Source organism: Agelaius tricolor, unplaced genomic scaffold (assembly GCF_023055355.1).
Source record: "Agelaius tricolor isolate 1412-34295 unplaced genomic scaffold, bAgeTri1.0.p SCAF_7, whole genome shotgun sequence".
Lineage (NCBI taxonomy): Eukaryota > Metazoa > Chordata > Aves > Passeriformes > Icteridae > Agelaius > Agelaius tricolor.
The window spans coordinates 14,225,320-14,250,494 of NW_027269267.1; the positions used below are offsets into that span (position 1 = coordinate 14,225,320).

Consider the following 25,175-nt stretch of genomic DNA (forward strand, 5'->3'; position numbering starts at 1 on the left):
GGCCCCGTGTCATCGCTGCTCTGAGTTTCTCCAGCTCCCAGGAAAAAAAAAAAAAAAATCTGATTAATTGAACTTGTTGATTATTTGCCAGTGCAAAGCACACAGCTTATTTAACACAGCTCTAGTTTCACAAAATCAATTAGGTTGGAAAAGACCTGAGATTATCGAGTCCAACCTGTGACCGCACACGAACGTGTCAACCAGATCACGGCACTGAGTGCCACACCCAGTCTTTTTCTTAAACACTGCTAGGGACGGTGACTCCAGCAACCTCCCTGGGCAGTTCATTCCAAAGTCTAAACACCCTTTCCGTGAAGAAATTGCTCTGCCTAATGTCCAACTTAAATCTCTCCTGGTGCAGGGTAAGACTATGTCCTCTCGTCCTGTCGCTGGTTGCCTGGAAGAGGCTGACCCCCATCTGGCTACACCCTCCTTTCAGGGAATTGCACAGAGTTAATAACGTCACTCTTCAAGATTTTAAACCTCTTCTCCTTAGGAAATTCCGAGCCTCTCAGTTACCTTCCCTAGCAGTGCCACCAAGTGACGGGCCGGGGCAGGAGGCCGTGTTCCCCACGGCCGTGTGACGGCCTGGGGCGCGCCTCAGGCTCCGGGCACAGCGCCCAGCTGAGCGCCGCCAGCCCGCCTTCCTCACGGCACAGTGAAAAAACGGAGCATTAAAAAGAAAAAATAACGATGTTTATTAAGAGCGAGTCCCGGCAGGACCCGCCCGCTCTGCCGGGCCCGCCCGACGACTAACGGTGTCCTGCCCCAACCTCCGCCCCGGGGAGCGGCCGCGCTGCCACGGGGACACGGGGCAGGCCGGGGCCGGCGGTGCCACCCGGGGATCCCGGCGGAGCGAGCGCTTCCAGCTGCGGCCGGCCCTGAGCCCTTTCGGTGCGCGGCGAGCCGGGAGCGGCCGGTGCGGGAGGACCGTGTGGCTGCGGCAGGCGCGGCCCCGCGGTGACAGCCCCGGCGAGCACCATGCTGCCCACCCGGTAAGGCGCGTCCTCCGGCGCGGGTGGGGAATGGCGGCCGGGGGAGATGGTGCTCCCGGCGGACCCGGGCCTGGGCCTGGGCAAGGAGGCCGTGCCCCGACCCTTGCTCCGCGGCCGGGCCACGCTCCGCCATGAGGGGCTCGGGGCGCGGCCAGGGCGGGGCACCCCGAAACTTGAGCAGCGCCGCGGGCAGCGCGGCCTCGGGCGCGGCGCCTGGGCCGGGCTGGGGCAGCGGGCGGGCGTGAAGGGGCCCTGCGGGCTGCGGCTGTGCCGGGAGGGCGTTTGCTGGCCCTGCCATGACACGCCGAGCCCAAGGGCTGCAGCACTCACAGAGGCGTTTCACATCGCCATCCACGTCATTCCTGTGCATACGGGACTCCGCTGCCTTCGGAGTTTTTTTTGGTTGGTTTTTTTTTTGTTTTTTTTTTTTTTTTTTTTTTTTTGTGTGTGTGTGTGTGTGTGTGTGTGTGTTTGTGCTCCCGTTTACTCTTTTAAGTCCTCCATGAGGACTTAACATCTGCAGACAGTGAAGGCTTGTGTGTACATGATACATATGTGTAGATAGTGTAAATTTGCATGAAGGGGAGAGAGAGAGAGATGTGTAAATGGCCTTGCTTTTCTGTTGGTGCCTGAGGATCTGCCACCTTTCCTTTTTTGAGGTAGAACCTCAGTCCCAAAGGAAGAAAGGACCAGCAATCCATATTCCTTGTCAGGATGATGCTGTGAACTGTCACAAGGGGATTTACACACCCTCTGTGTGTTTTTGTGTTAGCACAGGTATGCTTGCCTAGAGGAGTAGTGCTGGCTAGTTACCTTGTAGAAAGAACACTTAGTGAATTGTGGGTGGATTACATTCTCTGAAGGGTTTCACGGTTGTTCCTTCTTGCTTAATGGCTAAGAGGTTTATATCCTGCACTTTAGGCTTTTTTGAATTGCTGCAGCACTAAGCCATGGAGGAGAAAACCAGGCTTAGCTGAATGGAACTGCTTGTGATACCTTGTGAAATCTTTTTTGGTATATTCCTCCTTCCACTGCTATGCACACCAGCCAAGTGCAGGAGAAGTGTATGTTTAGGGTCATGGATGATTTCCTGGAGGCACATGGACCCCATCTGTGTTAAGATGCTACAGGGTAGAAGCTGTTGTTGAGTCTAAGTTGGTTGTCTTGGGGCATCTGAGTAGTCAGTGAAGAAAACAATTACTGCCAGTGAAGCATTCTTCTTTCTCGTTTATAGATAACAAAAGGTATCAGTTGGAATTTCAACTGTCTTGGAACTGTTGCACTGATAGTATCTAGTTCTAAAAATCAAGCTGAAAATAAGGACTGGTGTTTCTGAAACCACCAGAATAATTCCAAAATTAAATCCTAAATTCTTTTTGTGGGATTATTTTTAATGATACTAAATTCTTCTGCTCTGCCTATAGGTTGTGCATCATGAGGAAGCTTCCTTCTGTTCTGGCTAGGACACTCACTTTTGGGACCAGTGCCTCCACAGGGCTTCCTGACATGTCTGAAGGTAAGGTAGATGGCTGTGCTCTGGAAGATTTCATGATGTTACTGAGGAGTTTATTTTTCCAGGTGATGTCCCTCCATGTATTAGTATGATAATGAACGTGCCCTTGTCTGTTAGCTCATAGTAGTAGTGTGCAGGAAGCAGCAGACAATCACTGGATGTTTGGAGGTGGATGGCACAAATATCCATAATCATTGAAACTGCAGATTTAGAGGCTCCTCTGGTTCTTCAGCCTTGGCAGAGCTTGGTTCTTTTCTGGCAGCATAACTGCTGCTCAGCTTGGGTCTTGATAGAAAGCCCATGTAGTGCAGATAGGTACAATGAGACTGGAGAGAATGGCCAAGAAATAGGGAACTGAGAGGAAATAATGCTGTACAGAACTTTTAATCCATCAATCCTGTCAATTTCACAAACTTGTAGAAATCCTTAAATCGGATCAGCAGCATTGCCTCATGAAATTGCTCTTGTCAATAGAGCTTTGTATTGAAAGGTTGTTTCAGTGCTCCAATAGTAATAAACCATAATGCTCCTGTTTCAGAAGCTTTAAAAAAGATTTTCTTGCATTCCAATCCCTTGTACTTTGAAAAGGGCAGGAGCAAAAAGGCTGGAGCCACTTACAAGTAATTCCTTCATGGAGTTCTGCTTATTTCTGAGATCTTCTTTTTTCCTTTGTTTTCTAAACAGAAGACACCAACAGTTACTGGTTATCCAATAAAAGAGAAAATGAGGGTTATTTGTTGTTAGAGAACTTATTTTCATTGTTGTTAATAAATGGCAATTTAGGAGGTTAAAGGAGTGAAGCAAAGATACATGATGTTGCATACTTGCAGCTTGCCCTGAGTGTTTATTTGAAGATTTGGAAATGATGACATCTAGAAGGCCAGCAAAAACAGTGAAACAGTGAGGTCATCCTGGTACTCCAAGGGGTACTAATATTTTGTGGACTACAATAACTGTAAATATTTGAGATTCTGTTTCAAAATTGTTCAAAGTTTTGCTGATATGTAAACTATTCTAGTATTGTGTAAACTATACCTTCAATTTGATATCCATGCTTTCACAAAACACCAAAGACTTTTTCTTACTTGTTTTTCACATGCTTCCTTTTCACAATTTTGGGTTCCCATTGTGAATGCCCTCACTTCTTCCATGGCTTTCCCAAAGGATACACAAAGCAGGACTTTGGAATTTTCCTCTGAAAAAACTCTCATCCCACTTCCTGAAAAATGCTACAGATAGTCTTTCCAAAGTTAACGCTGTTTGTCAACAGTACATGGTAGCCCTGAGTTTGAAGAATTGTTTGGGGATACACTGCAAGCAGATGCCACACAGACTCAGACAGAGAACTGGAAAGCTGGCTTGAAAGGAAAGCACAAACTGAGTTGAAAACAAAAGGACACTGACTGTAAATCAGGCAAGGATAGATTGCCTGCAGTTACTAAAATTAAGGAACATCTGCCTAAGCAGAACAGAAGCAGGTAGAATAATCAGGTAACTCCTTAGTAGGTGTAAATTGCATTGTTTCTTTTCACTGTTAATCTAACTTGTGTTTTGTACTCCACAGGACAGTCACCCATTCATGTGAATAATGGTGTGTTGTGGTAATTTGTACATATTAAAATATTTGCTATAACACTAAACTTACTCAGCTACTGTTTTTCCTTACTTTAGCATTGATGAAAAATGAGGTGCTGTTATTCTTCTCTGTTGCCTTGCTTAAAGCCCCTTTGCCTTTGGTGAATGGTCCTGGTCTGAATTGTGGCAGTGTTGCACTAAATCTCTGTCAGCACACTCTGTCTACGGTGCTGGATAAAACCTTTCTAAGAGGCTTGTGGGTTACAAAATCTCTCACTGCAGCTGCTCCTGCAGTACTTGGCTTCATTTTAGACATTTGAATCTGTGTCCTTCACCTCAGTCCAGAGCAAGCTCTGTACCAAAGCTGGTGTTCTCCCTGAACCTGGATGCAGCTGGGGAGGCATCAGCACGAGGGGCATGGATCTCACTGGTGGAGGTAAATGCAGTGTCTTGTCCAGCTGCCCTCCTCGTGTCCTTTTCCACAGCACAGTGCAAATAAACTCAGACCCTGCTGCTGTGGCACTGGTGATCCACTGATGCCAGTTTAGGAGATACTGTGCAATATGCTATGTGAGCACTATGGAGAGGCCCCATTTGCTATAACTGTTTTACACACTTGAGACATTTGCCAGATAAGAAAAGAAATAGCTTATAGATTTTTGTGCTTAATTTTCTTACTTAAATTTCTGTTGTTACTTACTTAAATTTCTAATATCTAGAAGAGCAGGATGGTCTTCCCAGAAGGAAAAAAAGGAAAAAGTTAAAAGCCATTTAATTATGAACTGTAAAATGGACAGTTTTGTCCATTTTACAGTTCATAATTACATGGCTTTTCCAACATTTAGAAACACTTTACATTTTGTCCCTTTTATTGTCAAGATAAACATTTTAATGTTTTCTTAGCCTGGAAAATATTTATTTTTATGCCTAAAACTGAAATCAGATGTATTAAATGGGACTAACAGCTTGTAGATATTTTTGCAGGTTTCAACCCGAGATTTTTTTTTCAGAGCTTTTTTACCTCTTTAGAGATGAAAAGGAAGATGAGTTTAGTTTAAACAAAGAGAAAGTGCTGTTTATTCCCTGTCCATCCCAGCACAGTCTGCACACTGTTGAAAACTTGATGTTTTGTGTTCTAGAAGCTGTAACAGTGTTTCTGCTAACACTGTGTTGATCAAATGCATGCTATGGCAGCTTCACAGGTGGAGTATGAGTAACAAGACAGTAATACCTATTCTGTAAGCCTGCTGCTGCTTAAGGAAAAAGGAATAAGACCTTCCCTGTTTCCAAAAGAAGTCAACTCTCAAGATTTTCAATCAGGTTCTCTCCTTGAAATTTTTTTGTTCTTAGAATTAGTAGTAGAAGTCTTCTAATTTCAAAACATGTTTTTAGTCTAATTTTCTAAAGAAATGAGGTCTAAGCAATCTATTTTTTGTCTTTGTCTGCCTATCTTCTTGTCTTCCTCATCTTCCATAACCTTTTGTTGATGTCAACCAAAATAGATGAGCCACCAGTCTCAAAGAGAAACATATTTCCACAAATTTTGTTAGAATTGGCTTCCAAATGAGAGATTTGTTAGGGTGCCAGAGCTGGTGCTGGAGTCAGGCATGGACACTGGTGTTTGCTGGCTGTTGGTGAGTCACTGGATCCATGTGCTGGCTGCAGTCATTCCCTTGCCTGCCTCTGGCTCAGGCTGGTGCTTCTCTGGCAGGCAGGCAGAGCAGAAACAGGCTGGGAGTGCAGGGCCAGGGGCTGAGGGTGCTGCAGGGAAGGAGCAGGGAAGGGGAGCTTTGGGGTACAGCACTAGTGGTGGTGTGGGGGGACTTGGGCAGAAGCTGAAGTGACTGAGGAGGAGGGCAGCAGAGCTGAGTGGATCTGACTGAGAGAGTGGAATGTGATTTAAATCCTAGGAATTCAGCTAGGCTCCTCCAGGGTTTATAGGCCAGCTTGCTGATCACTGTGAATACTCTGATCAGGCATTTAGTTTGAAAAATGCCAAGCCTGATAAAGAATCAGCTTGTGACTCACCAGCAGCCTCTTTCAATTTCACCAATGAAATTTCATCAATGAAATTCTGGATATTTTTTGGTTGCTCTTCCTTGATGTGTCCCCAACAGTTGAACCTCCTGGTATAAAAGATCTTTGTATATAAGCAAGGGATCTCTTCTATACAATTCTCAGCTTTTCTTCTGAGCTTGGGAATTGTTGCTGCTTGTTTTCAGATGTTTCCAAATAGCCAACATTCACCAGCCATGAAGTAGTTTGGTAAATTTGATGGGACCTTAGCACACCTAATAATCTCATTTGAGAAAGAGTAGAGAAGATGCTTATGTACATTATTGTTTAGGAAAAACATGTGCAGAACTACTGTTAACTCTGAGAGTGCAAACAGGGCCAGAATAAATTGTACAGGCATGTCTTCAGTGTCTTAACACTGTGTTCTTTCAGACTGCTAAAATTTGGGCTATGAAACCTCGCTGGCAAGAACCAGTCTGCTGATACTGCCTGCCTTCGTGGGTGGGATTATTTAATTGGTATTCTCCTCATTCCATTTCCCAGCTGCACTGTTCCCTTTTATGTTCTTCTATGACTTTCTGATTTATGTTATCTCCACAGTTTGTGTTTAGGCTTAATATTTTCACATCAAAATTCCCCAATCTAATCTTGATGCATGCTGTCTTTCAGCTGTTAATTAGCACTGGAGGTGACTGATTGCCCTAACAAACACTCTTTGTTGACTATATGCAATAAGCTATGGCATCATGTTACTCAGCCCATTCCTGTGATATGCCTACTAACAGTAGCAGTCAATTTGGCCACACTTTCATTTCTGGGCTGCTATTTGCATGAATTTGCTTAATTTTCCTGTTCTGGGATGAGGATTTTGCCTTTAACACCAGGCAACCTCATGTTTATCACTTGCAGAACTAAGCTTGATTTGCTTTGATTTCTTTTTTTTCCAGTGCGGAGCAAATTGAGGGATATAGTGGGAGCATCTACCAACTGGAGGTACAGTGTGCATTACATCTACTTTACTTCATTTGTGAAACCAAGGTGGAGTTCAGGGTTGTGGTAGTGAAAGTTAACAATAGTTAGCTTGTTGTCAGGGGAAATAAAAGATCCCACTAAAAGGTAATTGAAACAAAGCTTCTGCATTGATACTTTGTGGATCACAAATTTCTAAGATTTCTCTGGTAGAAACAAAATATCTGATCTTGGTGCTTACCAGATTGTCCTACTAGCTTTGAGTCCGGTGGGAGTTAGGAGCTGTAGAGTCTGGCTGTCAATGCTGTGTTGCTGTTACCTCCTGAGTTATCTCTAGGTGGGTTGCCTGCCTGGTGGATTTCTCCTGCACTGGATTCAGAGGTAGCTGAGCTTGTTCACTGTGTACCAGGCTGGTTCTAAATGGCACCTGTGTCTCTTTGGAAAATTGTCAGCTTGGGGTCTGGGTGTCCTTAATCAGGAGCATCTTGAGCATTTCCTTTGTCTGCACGAACTTAATTTTTGATTAATTTACATATACTTTAAATAATTGCTGGTTTGGCTTTATTTAAGTTACTTTCCTCCTCCTCTATTACATTGAATAAGCCAGAGTTGACTGTAACCCTCTGCTGTTACAGTCTGGAAAAGTCAATTTAGCAGTCTGGAGGAATTACACATTGCAGTTTGGTTGGTCCCATGTGTTTTGTTAATTTTGACTGTGTTTGCTGAGCTCTTTTTTCCCACTTTGTGCAGTGATAGGGAAACGAAGAGAGGTGTGCCTGGATGAAGTGTCTGATGTGTCCAGGCCTTCTGACTCAGTTTATCTAAACACAGCTTCAGTCATTCTAACAAAAATGCCTGAATCTGGGAACCTGATTTTTGATTAGTAAGAGTAGTATCTAAGCATGAGGGGGCTTGAACTTTTCATCAAGTCAGGTAGAAAGGGCCCTAGAAATTGTTTATGAAAAAGCCTTTCCCACATCCCTGAATGGCTGAGGAGGAATGATGCCATATGCCTTTTGAAACTCGAGATTTTGGAGGGCTCTGGTCAAGTTTGATCTTCCATCTATTTTGTTTCCCCCACTTTTCCCATCCTGGAGGGAGAGCAGACAGGCCAGATCACCACAGCAGTGTTTTTCTTAGACAGGTACTTCTCTCATGCTGTACAAAATACAGCAGAAATGGTTTGCAGATTAATGGATCCTTTCACTAATGAAGAAGTAAAGCCAGGGAGACCACAGATGGGAATGCTTGAGAATGACAGGTTAAATACAGAGAGGTTTGGTGGACATGGATTGTGTAGCCTGAGAGAGTCCACTTTAAAAATAGAGTGACAAAGAGTTGATACATGTGGAGACTGAACAGCTGGGGATTTAACTGAGTTAGGCCACAGAATGACTAAAGAGGACAAATGTGAGGAACAGCTTGATAGGGGTCCTGAAAGGGAGCTGGGGAAGGACTGATGTACATGTCTGGAATGCTGGGAGAGAGGAGGAATGTGTGTTGGAGGAACATCTTTAACCATTGATTTTGCTAAAAGGAGACTTTGGTTTGTGATTTCTCTTGTAATGGCCAGTGGCATTTTGTATTTGTTATGAAAAAGAAGTACGTGTTTATTCTTATCCTTGCTTACGTGTTTATTCTGTTTTTGTACTTCTAGTTAAAACTATTAATCTGTTCATTGTTAAATATAGTCTAGATGGGGTTGTGGCTATTTCAGAAATATATAAACATTTATCAGGATGTTTAGGGGAGGTGCTAGTTAATATTTAGATGAATTATTGTTACTGTATGAGTAGTACTGCAGTGTGTAACAGTATTTGTCTGTTGAAAAATGTTACTGCTTTGAGCCTAATACGTCTGCATATTGAAGAACACATTCTGAAGTGGAAGTCAAGAATTCTGCTGCTGATCTCAGAGGAGCCAGGATGGAGCTGGTGAAAACAGAATATAGTTAAATTTTTATTGTTAGGTTTCTTTATGTTTGTAGACAAATTTCTGATTTACTTTTTGATTAATTTCTTTTAAGCCTTTCACTGAAAGAACTTGAAAAAACTTTCTTAAAGAGCATTAGGATGCATCATCTTGAACCTTGCATCTTTCTTTAGTCATCCAGTAATATTCCATTTCTGTTTAGTGGCATAACTTTTAACATTAAGCCTCTGCAGAGGCTGTTATCTTTCTGTTTCCTGTAAACTGCATGGTAATCATATTTCCCAGATGAGGTAAACCACATCTAATGTTTAAAACAAACAAACAAATGAAACTAACTGAAGTTTTCTGCTTCACTTTCACTCTCTTTGATCACGGATTATTTGCATTTTCCCGAAGCTTATTAAACAGAAAAGAGGTAATATACATATGTTGAAGCCTGACTTTCTGAAGTAATACTCAGCCAAGCAAACCTTCATATTAAGTGGCTAATACCCAGAATTCATCCAAAGTCAAAACATAAGACAAAATTTCTTTTTGGTGAAAAGGTTTTCTGTTGTTTTCTTTATTTCTTCTTCTTTTTTTAATTGGTTTTGTTAAACACAATGTCACTGAAATCTCAGCAATGCAGCAAGCACAACTTGAAGGAATGGCACGCATCCAGAAATTTACATTAAGTTTGGTTGCTTCGTGTTTTATGCATTCTCTTGCTCTATGAAATGGATCCATATTTTTGCTTACTGCTTGGCTTTATGCAACCAGAACTGTTGCATGTTTAACCCTTAGGTTTTTAATAGATGGGTATAGATTCTAGGGATGTTATGAAATACTTGCTTTATTCAGTCAGGTTGCACTTCTAAGGGGAGGAAACTTTGGAACAGTTAAGAGACCATGTTGGGCAAGACTTACATCTTGTAGATAGATACCTGTGCAAGGAACCAATGTGGTGGACTGGAAAGAAGTGGAAAAGCAACTCTGAAGGAATTGTTCTCCCTTTTCTGTGTTGTTTCTTTCTGTAATTTTCTATAATTTTAAGATGTCTGTGTAGAAAGAGAGAAGCAAAAGTAGGTTAGTTTTCTTTGTCTTTTAGCTTACTCTTAGAACTGATGCTGCAAAGGATCAGTTTTTAGAACTGAATTCACCTGTGGATGATGACAAGTCTTAGGAGATTAGTTCACTCATCATTAGTGCTAGCCAGCACTGTGCATCTACTTTACTTCTTGAGAGAGATTGTAAATTGGTGGTCAGTCCTTTAAAATTGGCAGTGTGGAAGATGTGTGGTACTGTAGCTCTGGAAGACATGCACAAAATCTCATAGGTTAAATTATGTGTGATCTGTTCTTTTCAAGGGGAATGATTTTGGTAGCATTCAGAATTAGATGCATTTTGTTCATCTCAGTAGTGTGGAGTATGTGCTTGCCACTTGTACACAAACTATTTAAAAGATTTCTGTAGTAGTCTTGCTTAACATCTCTCATTTTGTGCATTTCACTTTCTTTTCAAGGCACGCTCACTGTGCCTTGCTGTATCTACGATTTGGTTTTAACTTTGATCATCATTGATGTGACATCTTTTAGTTAGGGTTTCAGTTCTCTTGCTGTACTTCAGAGTAAAGGTTTTTTTCTTACCAGGGATCATGTGCAAGCAATGCAAGAAAGAAAAGCTCTCCATACTTTACTGGCAAAACGGCAGGAAGATCTCCCTCCTAGGAGAATGAAGGATAGCTACTTGGAAGTTATTCTGCCTCTAGGAAGTCAGCCTGAAATAAGAGAAAAATACCTGAATGTACACAACAGTGTAAGGTAACAAAGCAACCATGTTACACCTACAGGAAACTGTTAACTTCTGTTTGCCGTGTATGTAATTATTTCATTGTCAATCTCCTATATTGCAGGTTTGGAAGGATACTTGAAGATCTCGACAGTTTAGGAGGTATGTACCTATGCCTTTGTAAAGGCTGCACAAAGTGAGTTTGATTACTGCTGAGCACTGGTTGGTGTGACACAGTAGGGCCTTGGAAGGAAACCCATAATTCTGCCATCTCAGAAGGAAGGAAAAAAAGAAGACACTGGTACTGAAAGAGAAGGAAGGATGATAAAGAATAGATGGATGCAAAATTGTTTGGCTTCCTGCCTCTGTCAGATTTTTAAAGGACCAGCTACAAAAATAATTTACTGAAAGGGGATCCCAAATTATGAATTTGCATTTTCAGTGTGAACTCAGAGAAAATTTGCAGAGTGCATATTAAAAATGAAAACTTACGATTTTTTTAAATTGTAAAAAAAATCTCAACCAAAATTGCCACAAATACCAACAGTTAATGAGATGCAAATATCTTTATATTATATATAAGAGAGTATAATCTGGAAAGCATGTCATGTATCCATTGAGAACAAATTAAAAACAGTTGAGGTAAGTTCTTGGGTTCTGCAAATTGTTGTTAAGGGTAAAACCAACTCAGTTATTTAATGAGTACTTATTTGTGGTCTTGAAAGGTTTACCATCTTTTTCTTTTGTGTAATAAGTGTGAGGTTGTTAATAGAACCGGGAGATATTTTTTCTTAAAACATTACCACGTGACTTCCTCCTTCATCCTAGTTCCATAGCTGGTTGGGAACTTTTTGATGGAGTTTTTTGACAAAGAATTAAGTACTTAATAAGGGGAAGTTGTGAATAGGACATCTTTTTTCTGTTCCTTCTGAGAGTTCAGATGGACAAAATTGAGGAAGGCAGAGAAAGAAATGAATGAGTGAATAAATGCATGTACATTGTCAGATGAGATGAGCCTGTTTTTCATTCTGTGCCTTGTTTAATTTCCCCAGAAATCTGTGAAGATCTAATTTTTTTCCTGTGACAGCACAGAATGCCTTTACTTTGTTTACAGTCATACTGGGCTTCAGTCAGTCCCACTGGGGATGTATTGTTTTGGGTTCATCAAGATTCTGTCCCAGTTAAACAATATTCAGGGTGGTCATATTGATACAATAAGTTGATAGGCTTAACGGGTTTTAGAATTGTGACTTCAGTAAACATAGGGAAAAAAATCTTAGATTACTGGGAAGCATGGAGATCTTCCAGATCACAGATCACAGAATATTCTGGTTGGAAGGGCCCCACAAAGATCATTAAGTCCAACTCTGAAGTGTATGGTCCATATGGGGATTCCTTCTCTCTTATCTCAGTAAGTACAAGACAGATACTTTTGATAATGAAGATCTGTATTGAGTGAAAATTACATGAACACTAGGAAAAAACCACATCTTTGCAGCCTTGAATTACTCCAAGGAGTCTATTTACTTGGATGTCCTCTTATGAACAAAGCTAATTAGTTTAAGTAGTGGTTTGCCTAGTAGTAATTGCAGTGTGATAAATACCTCTGACTATGGTTTTGTGCCTGTAAGGCACAGTTTATTTAATCTCCACCTCTTTAAAGGAATCAGTATTTAAAAAGTCCTCAGATAGCATGTATCCTTAGACAGCCTTCATGAAATCAAAACAGAAACTAGGAGAGTCTGAGACAGGGAGCTGCTGAGGTAGAGCGAAGAGATTGTGTGGGATTGGAAGTCAAGTGATGAGCTGGTTTAAAATGCTTAGTTAAATTTATCTTTGTAGTAAGTAAATATGCAGAGAACTGAGGTAGCTGCTGCTGTTTTCTTTATAGCAATCCCATGTGTTACATACATGAAGATGTGGAAGCTCTGCTCTCCTATAGTAGGATACTTTAGTTTGTGTTTTCTTATGCTTTGCAAAGATGACTTTGATCTGCTCCACTTAAGTTTTTGCTAAAGAGCTGGCTCCATTTTTGATCTCTTCACAGTTCTTATCTGCTACACTCACACCAAGCAGGAAATGCAGCAGAGGTCTCCTTTGTCCATAGTTACAGCTCTGGTGGATAAAATCAGTAAGTGGCAATTTAGTAAATACAATAGTTTCATCTGCTTGTCTTACTCTTTCATCAGCTACTGCCTTCTCATGGTTGTTATTGAGGATACCTTTTTCACTCCTGTTTAGTTCACTTCATGTTTTAGCTTTGAAGTTTTCTGGCTTTTGTTGACAAGAGGTGGGAAGAGGCTTCTGTAGATGCTTTTCAGCATTTCATGTCATTTCCCTTCAAAATGCAACTTAATGGTTCCTGCGCTTTTGTGTTTAGTTTTATTTTGGTGTGCAGATTCTTAGCTTCATTATTGAACAGAGTTTGTTCTGGTGAGTTGGACCTTGCTTGTGTTGCCTGTTCTGCTGAACACTCCCTTGGATCTGCTGTCCACCTCTGTGTCTCCTTCCTACTCCTGTTCTGGTTTCAAAAGTCTGCAGAGGCAGAAACTGCAGACAAGCAGTGTAGTCCCTTGCACCAACTGTCTTTTCTGGGTTGTCTTTGTGTGTGTTGCCACTTTCTGATCACATAAAGGTCCTAGGAAATCTGGCCTGTCTAGTATTAGTTGTGAGTGATCTGTCTCCAGTAACCCCTAATGTTTGTCTTGTAGATTTGTGCCAGAAGATTATACATCCAGACTGTGACATCAAATTCACAGGCAATGTTTCTTGGGTTGGGAAGACCTCCATGGAAGTGAGGATGCACATGCTGCAGGTTGGTTCCTGGGACTTCTCTCCATCTTACAACGGGCATGAGGTGCCTCAGGGGAAATTTGCAGGAGCATATAGTGACAGGACAAGGGGGGATGGCTTCAGACTGAGAGAATGGGTTTAGATGAGAGAGTGGGAAGAAATTATTTACTGTGAGGACAGTGAGGTACTGGAACAGGTTGCCCAGAGAAGTAGAGATGCCCCATACCTGGAAGTGTTCAAGGCTGGGTTGGATGGGGCTTTGAGCCATCTGATCTTGGAAGGTGTCCCTGCCCATGGCAGGGGGATTGGAACAGGATGTCTTTAAGGTTCCTTCAAACCCAAATCATTCTGTGATTCTATGACAATTCAGGTAAACAGGTACAGTTTTTAAATTCAGTTGTTCTCCTTAAGTAAAGTCTCTGATGTAGAAGCTAATGTTACACCTTTTTGTTCTGAACTCCTTACAGTGCTGGCATTAGTGGCAATTAGTGGTATATATAAAAAAAAAACTATGGCATTTCTCAGAGTAAAGGTAAAGTGGGTCCTTTTACAATGACAGTGTTGATTTCCTCTCCTCCCTGCTCAAAGTTTTTAATAAGCATTCCCTGGTAAATGTTTACATTGCAGAATTCCTGAAATGAAAGTTTTTATTATTTCCTTATCTTTGACCGATTGTGAGAGGTGTTGGAAGGAATGACAGAAAGTGAAAATAAGCAGAATTAACAGTATGATTGAATAGTTTATGTCAACTAAATAGCTTGCTAAGCACATTTCCAATTTTAGAGCTCAGGAATGTATTTTTCCATGTCTCTTTTAGCAACATGATGGTGATTACAGCCCTGTGTTAGATGCAACCTTTGTCATGGTGGCCCGGGACCCAGAGAACAAACGGTAATTTGTAGGATGGGAAAACTTTCCTGACTTCTGCTGTGCTGAAAATGGCAAACATGGCAGCTTGCTCTGTATGTGTAGAACCATATAATGTAGGTGGTAAATAAACCACATAGTTGATACTTCCTGCTTGCAAGTGTTAACTTTCCTGTGACAAGCTTCAGACTTCAGCAGTCATGATACCAAGAATTGCTGGTAGTCTTGGGATCTGACCCTTTTTTTTTAAACCAGATTTTTCTGTGTGTTTAAGTGACTGTTCTGAATGAACACAGAAGTGAATGAGTCTGCTAGAAACCCACCTGCATTCTAGTAGTTGTTAGAATTAATGATTGAGTTTCAGTGGTTAAATAGTCTTTGAGTGATTAATACCATTAATTCCCTGATAGACACTTAATAGGTGTAATCAGAATAATTCAGGTTAAAACTTGCTTGTGTAACTAAAATGAAACTGTTAAGAATTCCCACAGAACATAAAAAACCCCAGACATTTATTTTGTTATTTTTCTGGTTTTACTTTCCCTATAATTCCTTAGCTATTGGATTAAAAGGCTTCTCAGTTGCCCTCTAGGTTTATGACTCCAGCATGAGAAAAATTGGCTGTAATTCTTACCTCTTTCCTATATAGCCTGCCCAAGTAATAAACATTTCTCTGTTTCTAATTAGCTTAAATAATTGCTTGTATTTAACAAAGATGTGTTTAACGAAGGGGTTTTATTTGATATAATTATGTGGTCCTGATAACATTAGAAGTAGTTTCTAGATTTTTTTCCTTCAGATTTGAAGGAAAAAACCTAGAAACAGTGAATATACTATACATTAAGAAAACAAATTATATTATGGTTCCCATTTTAAAGACTAATTTTTCAAAATAATGACATCAAACCTAATGTAATTACACAGTAGGAGATTGACTGAGGACAAGACTACATGGACTTGTGCAGATAGATGCAAACTTCCTTGGCTGTTGTACAAGCTAGCTGGCCACAGGCCAGCTGTGTTGTGGAAGCATTCTGTCCATATAAGGAGGGTATTTATGTGAGGTCAAAACCCTTCAGAGACATACAGGATATGTTAATTTGGCTGTAGCCCCACAGAAACAGCATTGTGTGGCTTTGGGAAACTGGTATTTCAGCAGCTTGGGGCTTGGCCAGGAGAGCTGATGTGTGCTGAGCCGAGGGGAAGTGAGCTCTGTGATGGAGAAGGAGCTGGTGGATGTCCAAAATCCAGAGGTTTAGCAAACCAGGAAAGATCAGTTTGTTGTAAGAAAAAAGCACCTCTCTGCCTCTTGTTGCCAGCCCAAGTAAAGGCTAGGGGTAGAGGTGAATTGTTCAGCAGGTCTCTGTGTGTGTGCATGTATGTATATGTATGTTGTTCTCAGCATTTATATAAATGTTGAAAGTTAAAATATAATAATTAGAAACTATGGGGAAGAACAGTTCTTGAAAATAAGTGTTTGTCTTTACTTGTGCAAATAATTAAATGTTATATAATTAGGTTAAAGTAAACTGATTTTTGCAGTAGAATAAACATAGAAATGTTGTGCTCAAGGCATGTCATAACCTTTGATAAGTGGTACACGTGGTAAACAGCTTTTGGCTGTTGATAAGGCTGTCAAGGGAGCATGTAGATTATAAAAACACTTGCTGGCTCCAGCACTGTGCTTCTTCTATTCCAGGAGGAATGGTACCAGTCAAGTTTTGGTTTAAACTATCCTAGATCATCACGTTTCATTTGCTGAGTTTCTGAACAGCTTTATTCTTGAACAATTTTCATTATAATTTATGAGTACAATTTTAGCTTCTTAAGAACCATAGATGTGTTACTTTGTCTTTCCTGATTGCACTAGGTGGTGGTTGGATCATTTAACTGCCTCTTCAGACCTCAAGCTAATGTCATATTGTATTGGCAGCCATATTTATTTTTATCATATAACCTGAAGTATGTAATTTCATCTTGTACTGTGTATGTGAGCAGAAATGGAAGACTGTTACAATGTATTTATGGGACAAATTCTTGTAAAATTTGTAACTTAAAAATACCTTCCTGTCCATAGGCCAGCATTTGTTAATCCACTCATTCCTGAGAGCCCTGAGGAGGAAGAAATCTTCAAGCAAGGGGAATGTATGTCATATTTCCTGGTAGTATGCACATCTGCCTCAGTTTCAACTTAATAGCTGGGAGGAAGAAAAGTTCAGAAATTCTGCTACTTAGAAATATTCCTAATTTGTCTAAAATCAGATTTTTGTTCTGTCTCGTTTGTGTCAGTAGAGTAAGAGAGTTGAAAAGCCTGCTACCACATGCTTGGAAACTCTTTGGCTAAACTGACAGACACTCCTGACGTGCTCTGCACACCCTCTGGACTTCTCCCTTGGCAAGATGCTCCCCCTGCTTTGGATCTGAGTGCAGCACAGGGGCTCCTAACACTCTGGCCAGCTGATTACCCCATGGTGGGCCTGCAGGACATCACAGCTCCTCACCTGTCTGGGTCCCCATGTTCTTTTTGGAAAGAAACTCAGGGAAAAAAAAGGGGGAGAGCAGAGGAAGGAGCATGTAGCTCCATCCTCATTTGTTTCAAGCTGGGGTTTTTAAGTGGAGAATTAGAAAAACACTGAAGACTGAATAAACTGGACAGAAGAGCTCTTAAGCTAAAATTTCAATCACTGCAGCCTATGGTAATGAGTTCTGTCATAAACTTTCATTTTGTGCCATTGGCAAAACCTGAAGCTGGTTGTTCTGTATGGTTTCTTGTTAAATATGTTCTGTACTTTGAGGGCAGTACTCAAGTTGTCTGTAGGAACAGTGTGTGGGTGTCATAAAATATGTGTAGAAGTTCTTCATCACATTGGTGAGGTACTAGTGAACTTCTGCTTTATTTTTATTTCACTGCAGTCAAAACTCTCTTTGGAGCCAAATTTCTCTTTGGATCTATAGCACCATGAAGTTACAGCTTTTAACTTATGGGGGAAAAGGAAAAATAAATGGAAAGATGGTTGATTTCAGGTTAAAATCTTCAGAGCCATTATTTGTTTTTTCTTTGAACTTTAACACTATGGTTTTGTTTTTGGTTTTTTTTTTAATATTCAGTGAACAAGCTGAAGAGGATTGAATTCAGCACTGCTTCCTTACTGAAAATGGCTCCCACTGCAGAAGAAAGAAACATTGTGCATGACATATTCCTTAATACACTGGACCCAAGGCAAGAAGGGGAGGGGTGAAGGAGAACTAACATCTTGTGGAAGAGAAAATTGCCTTTTGAGTGGGCATTCATAACAGAGTAGTCTGCAATAAATGCTCATTTAAATTCGGTGGCAATTTATTTGAAATGCAGTTACAAACTTTAATATGAAATCTGCAGCTCTTAGAGCAGTCTTCTGTTGTTCTAAACAAGCTGTTAGGAATAATTTTGAGGAAAAATGTTAATAATGTTTAAGCAGATAAGAGAATTGAATGGTTTTGCACTCATGACTTGCACAATCGGTTTTCTGCCATGATATCTAATTTAAAAAACGGTGAGGGCAGGAACTGGTCACCTTTTAACCAAATAACCTTGCAATGTGTTTTAAATACAGTACTTGACAACATTATTTGAGGGAGTTGTTGGCATGCTTTTCTTGTACTTGAGATTGGTGTGAAGTCATCTGATGCCAACAGCGATAGAACAATGTTTAATTACATTAGTGCAGTGTTGTATTTACAATAATTTATCATTTCTGTGACTTATTAGCCTATACAATTGTTATTTTTAAAGCTGTTTACCAAGGGCAGACCTGCTTTCTCTTAAAATTAGTGGTTGTACTTCTGTCTGGGTTTGAAAACTTCAAAAACTCTTTGCGTGTTTGATGTTGAATTATTCCATTAGCTCACTGTGTGCTTTTATTTCCTATTATGACTTAAAAAACAGAGCAAGGCTTTTCTGACAAAGAGTGCACTTTGTGGTTGTGATTCATCTTTCCTTTCATGTACCTTTCTCAAGCCTCTTCATTCACATAAACTTGCACATTAGCAGAAGTTTTTGAAAGATCAGGAGCATAAGTTTATTGCAGTAACAAATCGAAGGACAGCTTTCGATAAGGCTTCAAGGTCAGCTGGAACACTGTTTAGTGATACCATTAATGTTTTGGGTTTATTTTGGTGTTCTATATTTTTGTGGCTTTTTTTAGTATGTGTCTGCATTTGCTGTTTCTGCTTTTTTGGCATGCTGAATTCTGCTAATTCTGTGGACTGTAAAGTTTATTGTCTCTTCCAAAGGACAGTGAGTTTCCGGAGCCGTAAATTACCACCCAATTCAGTGTGGATTGAAGATGCAAAGCTAAAAGGCCTGGAGATTTGCCATCCTGAGGTATTTTGAAAAATATTAATGTATTACAGAAAGTTACTTAAGAAGTAACTTTGAGAGAGAATTTTTACAGGAACACAGTGAAAGAACAAGGAGTAATGGCTTTAAACTGAAAGAGGAGAGGTTCAGAATAGGTATTAGGAAGAAATTTTTACTGTGATTGTGGTAAGGCTCTGGAACAGGTTGCCCAGAGAATTTGTGGATGCCCCATCCCTGGAAACGTTCAGAGCCAGACTGGGTGGGGCTCTGAGCAACCTGGTCTAGTGCAAGGTGTCTCTGCTTATGGCAAGGAGGTTGGAACTAGATGTCTTTAAGATCCCTTCCAACCCAAACCATTCTATGACTATGAGTTTTTGCCTAAGATTAATCAAATCATTATTTTGTTTGGCTTCTGCAGTCCTTGAAATTTAGAGCCTAGTTTCTTTTGCCAGTTTTTTGTTATTTGGTTGGATTACCCCTGCAAAATGGATGATTTTTAATGACCTTGTTTTCTTACCAGACTGTTCATTCTGTGTAAAGAAATTCCTTTGCAAAGTGTTTGCAAAAAGTTTTGCCTTTGGTTGCTGATACAATTTTGAATTGTTATCTTATGCTGTCAAATTAGTCAGATGAGCTCCTACTAAGTAAAGTTGCCTTGGGCATTTTGAATTTTGCATACATATTTCAGTAGTGATTTTTATATGTTCAGGTGTTGGGACTTCTGTTAAATACTGTGAACTGAATTGCAGACTTCAACACAAGGCTTTGAAAAGCATTTGGTATTTGTTTCTTTGTGCAGGAACGGAACATCTTCAATAGGATCTTTGGGGGTTTTCTCATGAGAAAGGCATTTGAACTGGGATGGGCAACTGCTTGCAGCTATGGGTGAGTTGTGGACCTTCAATATTTATATAATCCAGAGCATTTTGCTCATACACAGAGGTTGGGGACCCAAGCTAACCAACCTAATGACAATCTGAGCTGAAAATACTTAGGTGTCTGGTGGAATCGTGCACTATTAGTGTACAGTGCTGCTGTACTTGGAGCATCTATCATATTTACAAAGAGATTGGCATCTTGCTCCTTGGAGCTTGGGTTTTAAGCATTACTTGTCAAGAAAAAAAATACATCAATTTTCTGTTTTCTTTTATCTTACCAAGCTATTGAGATAGACTTTATAACCATATAACATATTTATTCTATTAAATAAATATTACATCTTTCCATTTAGTACACAAGAGGAGTGGGTTCTAAACTTCTTCTGTTAACTGCTTGAGCTTAGGAAGTGTGGCTGAAGTCATCACCCAGCAAAGGTCTATGTATAAGTTTAATGGGGTATGCAATGCCTGATATTAAGTTAAGTGGTTTGTGTCAGTGCTTGAAAAACTTATGCCTGAGCAATGATGGCATGAAGATTGTCCAGCAAGTGTAAGTTATAAGATACAATAATGGTGCATTAATGTATCTTTAGAAAGTGTGTACTTCATTGATGTGAGAGATTTCCTCCAATGATGACATAACTCCTTACTATTCTGTTGCCTCTGTTTAAGAAGAGATTTATTCTCTAATGACCTTCATTAAAATGCTGACAAGTAGATATTTTAAATTTTTGCAAACATCCCTTTTATTCTTTTATGAGAAGAAATTTCTCTTTTGTTTCCTCAGGGGTTCCAGACCCTTTATCGTATCTGTTGATGATATCATGTTTCAGAAGCCAGTAGAAGTTGGATCCTTATTACTGCTTTCTGGACAGGTAGGAGTTGATTTCCTTTTGAAAAGGAGCAAACCTTGTCTTTGCTATCACCAATGTTACTCACTGATAATGAACAACATGTTATGAGAGTGTGTGACTTTTCTTGTTAAATGATATAATGAAATCTGTTACAGTTTTCAGCACTGCTGATAAATTACAATCTTTAACTCTTGTTTTAACTGTATAGGTCTGTTACACAGAAAAAAACTACATCCAAATTCGAGTACACAGTGAAGTTTACAATGCAAATACCAAGGAGCACCATACGACCAATATTTTCCATTTTACATTTATATCAGAAAATGAGGTCCCACAAGTTGTACCTAAGACATATGGAGGCAAGTATCCCATTAATATGTTGTCATCATAATTCTGTAAAAAAAAGATTTTTTACAAAATTTGTTTCTCTTAGAACACTGGTCATTTTAATAGATGAACTATTGGCATTTAAATAATTCATCAGGATTGCATGGCAATAGATAGATTTTATAGATTTTATGCTTTGATGACAGTGTGGATTACTTCTTCCTTTTGCCAGTCTGTTTAGTTGTAGTTGCTGAGTATTGATACACATCTACTAATGTGGTTCTCTCTTTTCTCCCCTTTATTTCAGAGTCCATGTTGTATTTAGATGGGAAGCGACACTTTACTGCAGTCATGAAAGAAATCTGACAGGCACGGGGTGCTGCAGCAGCAGTGCACCAGCATGCTGTCTTGGCAAGAGCTGGCACTAGAGGTGCCTAATGGACAGGTGCTTGTAATACTCAAAGAAAAACCCAACAACCACCCAAAACCAAACCAACCAAACCCAAACTCCACACCAAAACCTGCCTTTTCAGTACTTTTCATGTATTTGCATATATTTGGATTTTTTATTCTTTACTACTAGAATTTGTTGAAATCTTTTACATGCAAATGCTAGGAAAAGAGGCTGAAAATGCAGTCTTAGGCTTTGGAGAGACTCTCTTTGTCTACTTTGAGAGATCTCATTGCAATCTTGGCTGTCTTGTCACCATCTGCTGCCTTTCCCTTAGTAGCTCTCTTTTGTATTTCCCTGATAGAAGTTCTGTCAGAAAAAGGTGTGCAATAAGTAGATACACACAGGTGAAGCAATTTGACCTCCATTCTTGTGTAAATTAGGTTAAGGGTCATAATTCCTTTTTGAACAAGGACACGTGCATCTAAGCAGCAGCAGAGGCTCAGTAGTGTGTGCACAATGGAAAGTAGGTGTTTCCCATCACTGGGGATTTTACCAGGTTATTGCAGCTTCTGTTTGGATGGTTTTCATGTTCCCTTGGGAGGAAACTGATTTTTGCAATGAAAATAGGTGGCTAGATGGTTATTTTTTGGCACTCTGTTTGTGTCCTTGCCAGCCTCTTCTATTTTTTTTTGTTTTAATATATAACTGTGAGTTCCTTAGTGAATTATTTCTCATGGCTTGGAGACTAGAGATCTGACTGGTGGGACTGGATGGGACTGGGAAATAGCATTGTAGAACAGAACATTTTTGTTTGTCAAGGACTGGGAACAAAAAAGGTAAAATGCTGCCCAAATGGTAATGGTGATGTTTGGTGCTGCAGTTAGGGGTCTTGAGAATCTGTGTTGAGCAGCTGCCAGGTCAGCTGCTGAATGATGGGATCTTTATCCCACTGAGGGGTTGTACAGCTAGGGGACAGTGTTCTCCTCAGCTGGATTATTTATCTATTCCCTTGGACTGAAGTGCAGTATGAATATTGCACAGCTCTAAAAGTCGTCAAGTTTACCTGTGAAGGACAGAGAACTTCCCCAACACAGAGGGGACACTATGGTGGTCATAACTATGGCAAATACATAACAGGAAGAGAGTACTTGGTACTGAAGTGCTTTTGATGTAACGGAGAAAGTTAAATAATATCCAATTTCTGGCACATAAAGCCCAATTTCTTGAAATCAGGAAGCTGAGTGGATGGGAGGCATCAACTTTTAGCAGTGAGTATGTCACAAGCATGAAACTGGTTCTCTGGTACCTTCACATCAAGATTGATCAGGACACCCAAAGAGGAGTTGGGCTCAGGGGTTAAACAGAAATGTGATGTCTTACAATACATGGATTCTGGCTTCCCTGTGAGGTTTAAAATCTTTTGAAAAGAGGATGCAGCAAATAGTGATTATGTCAATCAGCACAGATGCATGGACCATGTTGACAAAATTAAGTAGCATGTTGAGCTTTTCTTTCTGAGTAAGAAACCTGAGACAGTCACAATTAGGAGCATTTCCTTTGGTGCTAGGATGGCATGAAGTTCATAACCCCTAGCAGCTCTTTGCTATTCCTGTAAGGAATTGTAATAGAGCATTGTAATAATCAGCATGTTACATATCAGCCTTTCCTTCTTAAGATTCAGCTGCTGCATTGGGTAAGTTAGATTGTTTTCCAGAGTAGGTACAGGGGTATGGCCTGATCCAGAACAGATTATTGCATTGCTCTGATGGTAAGCTCTTGGTTCCTTCCATAGTTTCTCTTCAGCCACACTCCAGTGCTGACTCAGCTCTTTGACATTAAAATCTTTCATGGTTATGATGCTGTGGAGATAAATTGTACTTTCTGGGTTTTTCCTTTTTAAAACTGACTCTATTAGACTGACCACATAAATAAAGAACTGAAATTGTATCTCAGCTTCTTCCCCCTTGTTGCAGGGATCAATGTTGACTGTTAAAAAATAGATCCTTTCATTTCCTGCCTTCCTATTTATTTCAGAACTATGTTCTCCTCCTGAGTATCTGCAGGTTTTTATCACTGACCCAGTGATCCTATCCAGATCACTTTTTTATAACACACATAAGTTAAGGGGATGCCAAATTCATCCTCCACTGACTTTTCAGCTGCATTTAAAGATAAATTTATCATAATTTTTAAATTCAGCCTTTGGGAAGGGGTTGGAGAGAAGAAGAGGTAATAGAGTATGGAGGAAGGTGTGACATCGGAACCTTGGATGCAGTATGCCACAAATGAAGATGTGTAGAAGAATTGATGTGTTCTCAAAGTTCATGATAACTTAATCATATACCACAATGACAGTAGTTTCAGAATGTATATGAAGCCATACAGAAAATGTGTGTGTGTGTATATGCACATATGTAAAAGATAAATGCTTTTCTGTTTATTGCTATGTATATGTACTCATGTATTTTTTACCTCGAGATGGTGACTCCAAGCTGTCCCCTCTCTGGTATCTTTGTTCAAGGGTATGCATGCTGCTTTGTGCCTTTGTGTGTACGGGAGAAAAATATTCTCTGATCTCACGTTTGGAATTAAAATATTTCAACATAGTAATTCATGTTGGGTTTATGTTGCAACTTCTATCCAGCCTGTCACTGCTGTAGGTGACTAACCATTACCACAGAAGCCTAAAGGAGCTGCTAGAAAATCTTTTTATTTATAGTAAGCTTAACCATACAATTTTTTTAAACAAAATTAATTGACTGTGGCTCTGTAGCAGGAAGAAAATGTCTGTGCCCATTGTTTCTTGGAATAAGTGAGGAGGAGCAGGATTGTGTCTCCTTACCCTTTCATTTAATAGTGATATAAAAGGAGATTTCTGTAGGATTGGCTGAACTCAGGGCCCAAAGGAATGCCTTGTTTCAAATGTTTTTATTTTTCTGTGGTTAAAAAAGTACTAAAATCACTCAAACTTCATGTAACAGCTTCTGGTAGCCCTTTTTCAAATAGGGACCATTCCTGTCAGATTTTGTAGCCATGTCACATTGTACAGCACTCTGGAAAAAGTTTGCAGGTGCAATGTGGGATATTGAGCAACAGTTTTAGTTCAGAAACCTGCTCTAAACTCACTGCATGCTCAATTGGTTTTACTGCACATCCAGTCCAGCCTTTGGTGACAGTGGTTTGATTGCTGATCCTGCTCTGAATACATTCCTAACTAGGCATGGGAGAGATAATTTCTTCATGGGCTAGGCACAAGCCAACAGGAAAATAAAAGGGCAAATACTCAGCTTTCATGAAAGAGAAACTGGGGACTCCTTTTGTGGAAGGTATAGTTGGATGACCAGAGCTGCACAGAAAATACACTGGAGCACTTCTCTGCCAGCAGAGATCCTCAGCCCTGCAGGGCTCCTGTCCATGAGGCAGGAGGCACTGCTGGGCATTGGCAGGTTGGAAAATACCTGTAAGATAAACATTAAGTCCCACTGTAAACCTAATACCAGTACAGGCTCCCAGAAATGTGGTGGTTATTTTTTGGATATACTTGAGTTTGCAGAGGAAGAGGTTTCTGTGGGCAAGGAATGAGCATAACCCAGGAAAGATGCAGAGGGCTACATCAGCTAAAACATCAAAAATCTGTGCCTTTATTATTATCTGAATTGATGCTTCTTCAATACTTCTGGAAGTTACATCCAGGAAGTTACATCCATATGTAGCTTAACAGCTGAGGGGGCACTAGAGGGGTGTGGGATGTTTGCCCAAAATAGCAGAGGAAGTTGAAGACTGCATCTCATTATTAGTCATTACTTGCCTTGCAGGAGCATTTTTTGCTTTTTCTGTAGAAGACGAGCTCACAATGGCATCTGCATTTTATGCACTTCCAAGAGAGGCCCCTGAATATATACTGGGGTTTTGGGAAAACAGAGATGTATGAAATTTAAGTTTTCCACTATTTCAAA

The 25,175-nt window shown here is 40.2% G+C and overlaps 1 protein-coding gene across 6 annotated transcripts; it reads left to right on the plus strand.

Annotated features, from left to right (window-relative positions):
* The first annotated feature begins 486 nt into the window (after positions 1-486).
* ACOT9 (acyl-CoA thioesterase 9) lies at positions 487-23,829 on the plus strand. 6 transcript variants are annotated; one of them, XM_071430387.1, is made up of 16 exons: positions 487-995; positions 2,420-2,511; positions 4,073-4,099; positions 7,047-7,092; positions 10,629-10,799; positions 10,892-10,929; positions 12,815-12,898; positions 13,479-13,582; positions 14,378-14,451; positions 16,505-16,572; positions 17,536-17,647; positions 18,700-18,790; positions 19,566-19,651; positions 20,432-20,519; positions 20,707-20,857; positions 21,133-23,829. In XM_071430387.1, exons 1-16 carry the CDS (start codon positions 982-984, stop codon positions 21,189-21,191), a joined length of 1,305 nt encoding a protein of 434 aa, XP_071286488.1. In that variant the 5' UTR covers positions 487-981; the 3' UTR covers positions 21,192-23,829. The 6 variants fall into 6 exon arrangements, with proteins under 6 accessions (XP_071286488.1, XP_071286489.1, XP_071286486.1 ...); XM_071430385.1 differs by lacking the exon at positions 487-995 and adding an exon at positions 1,025-1,397; XM_071430388.1 differs by lacking the exon at positions 4,073-4,099.
* The last annotated feature ends 1,346 nt before the right edge of the window (positions 23,830-25,175 follow it).

Excerpts from the sequence above, each read along its gene's own strand:
- ACOT9 (XM_071430385.1), top strand. The coding sequence starts at position 1,042 with ATGGTGCTCCCGGCGGACCCGGGCCTGGGCCTGGGCAAGGAGGCCGTG. Across the intron at positions 19,652-20,431 it reads GCAACTGCTTGCAGCTATGG|GGGTTCCAGACCCTTTATCG; the intron begins GTGAGTTGTGGA and ends TTGTTTCCTCAG. Across the intron at positions 20,520-20,706 it reads TATTACTGCTTTCTGGACAG|GTCTGTTACACAGAAAAAAA; the intron begins GTAGGAGTTGAT and ends TTAACTGTATAG.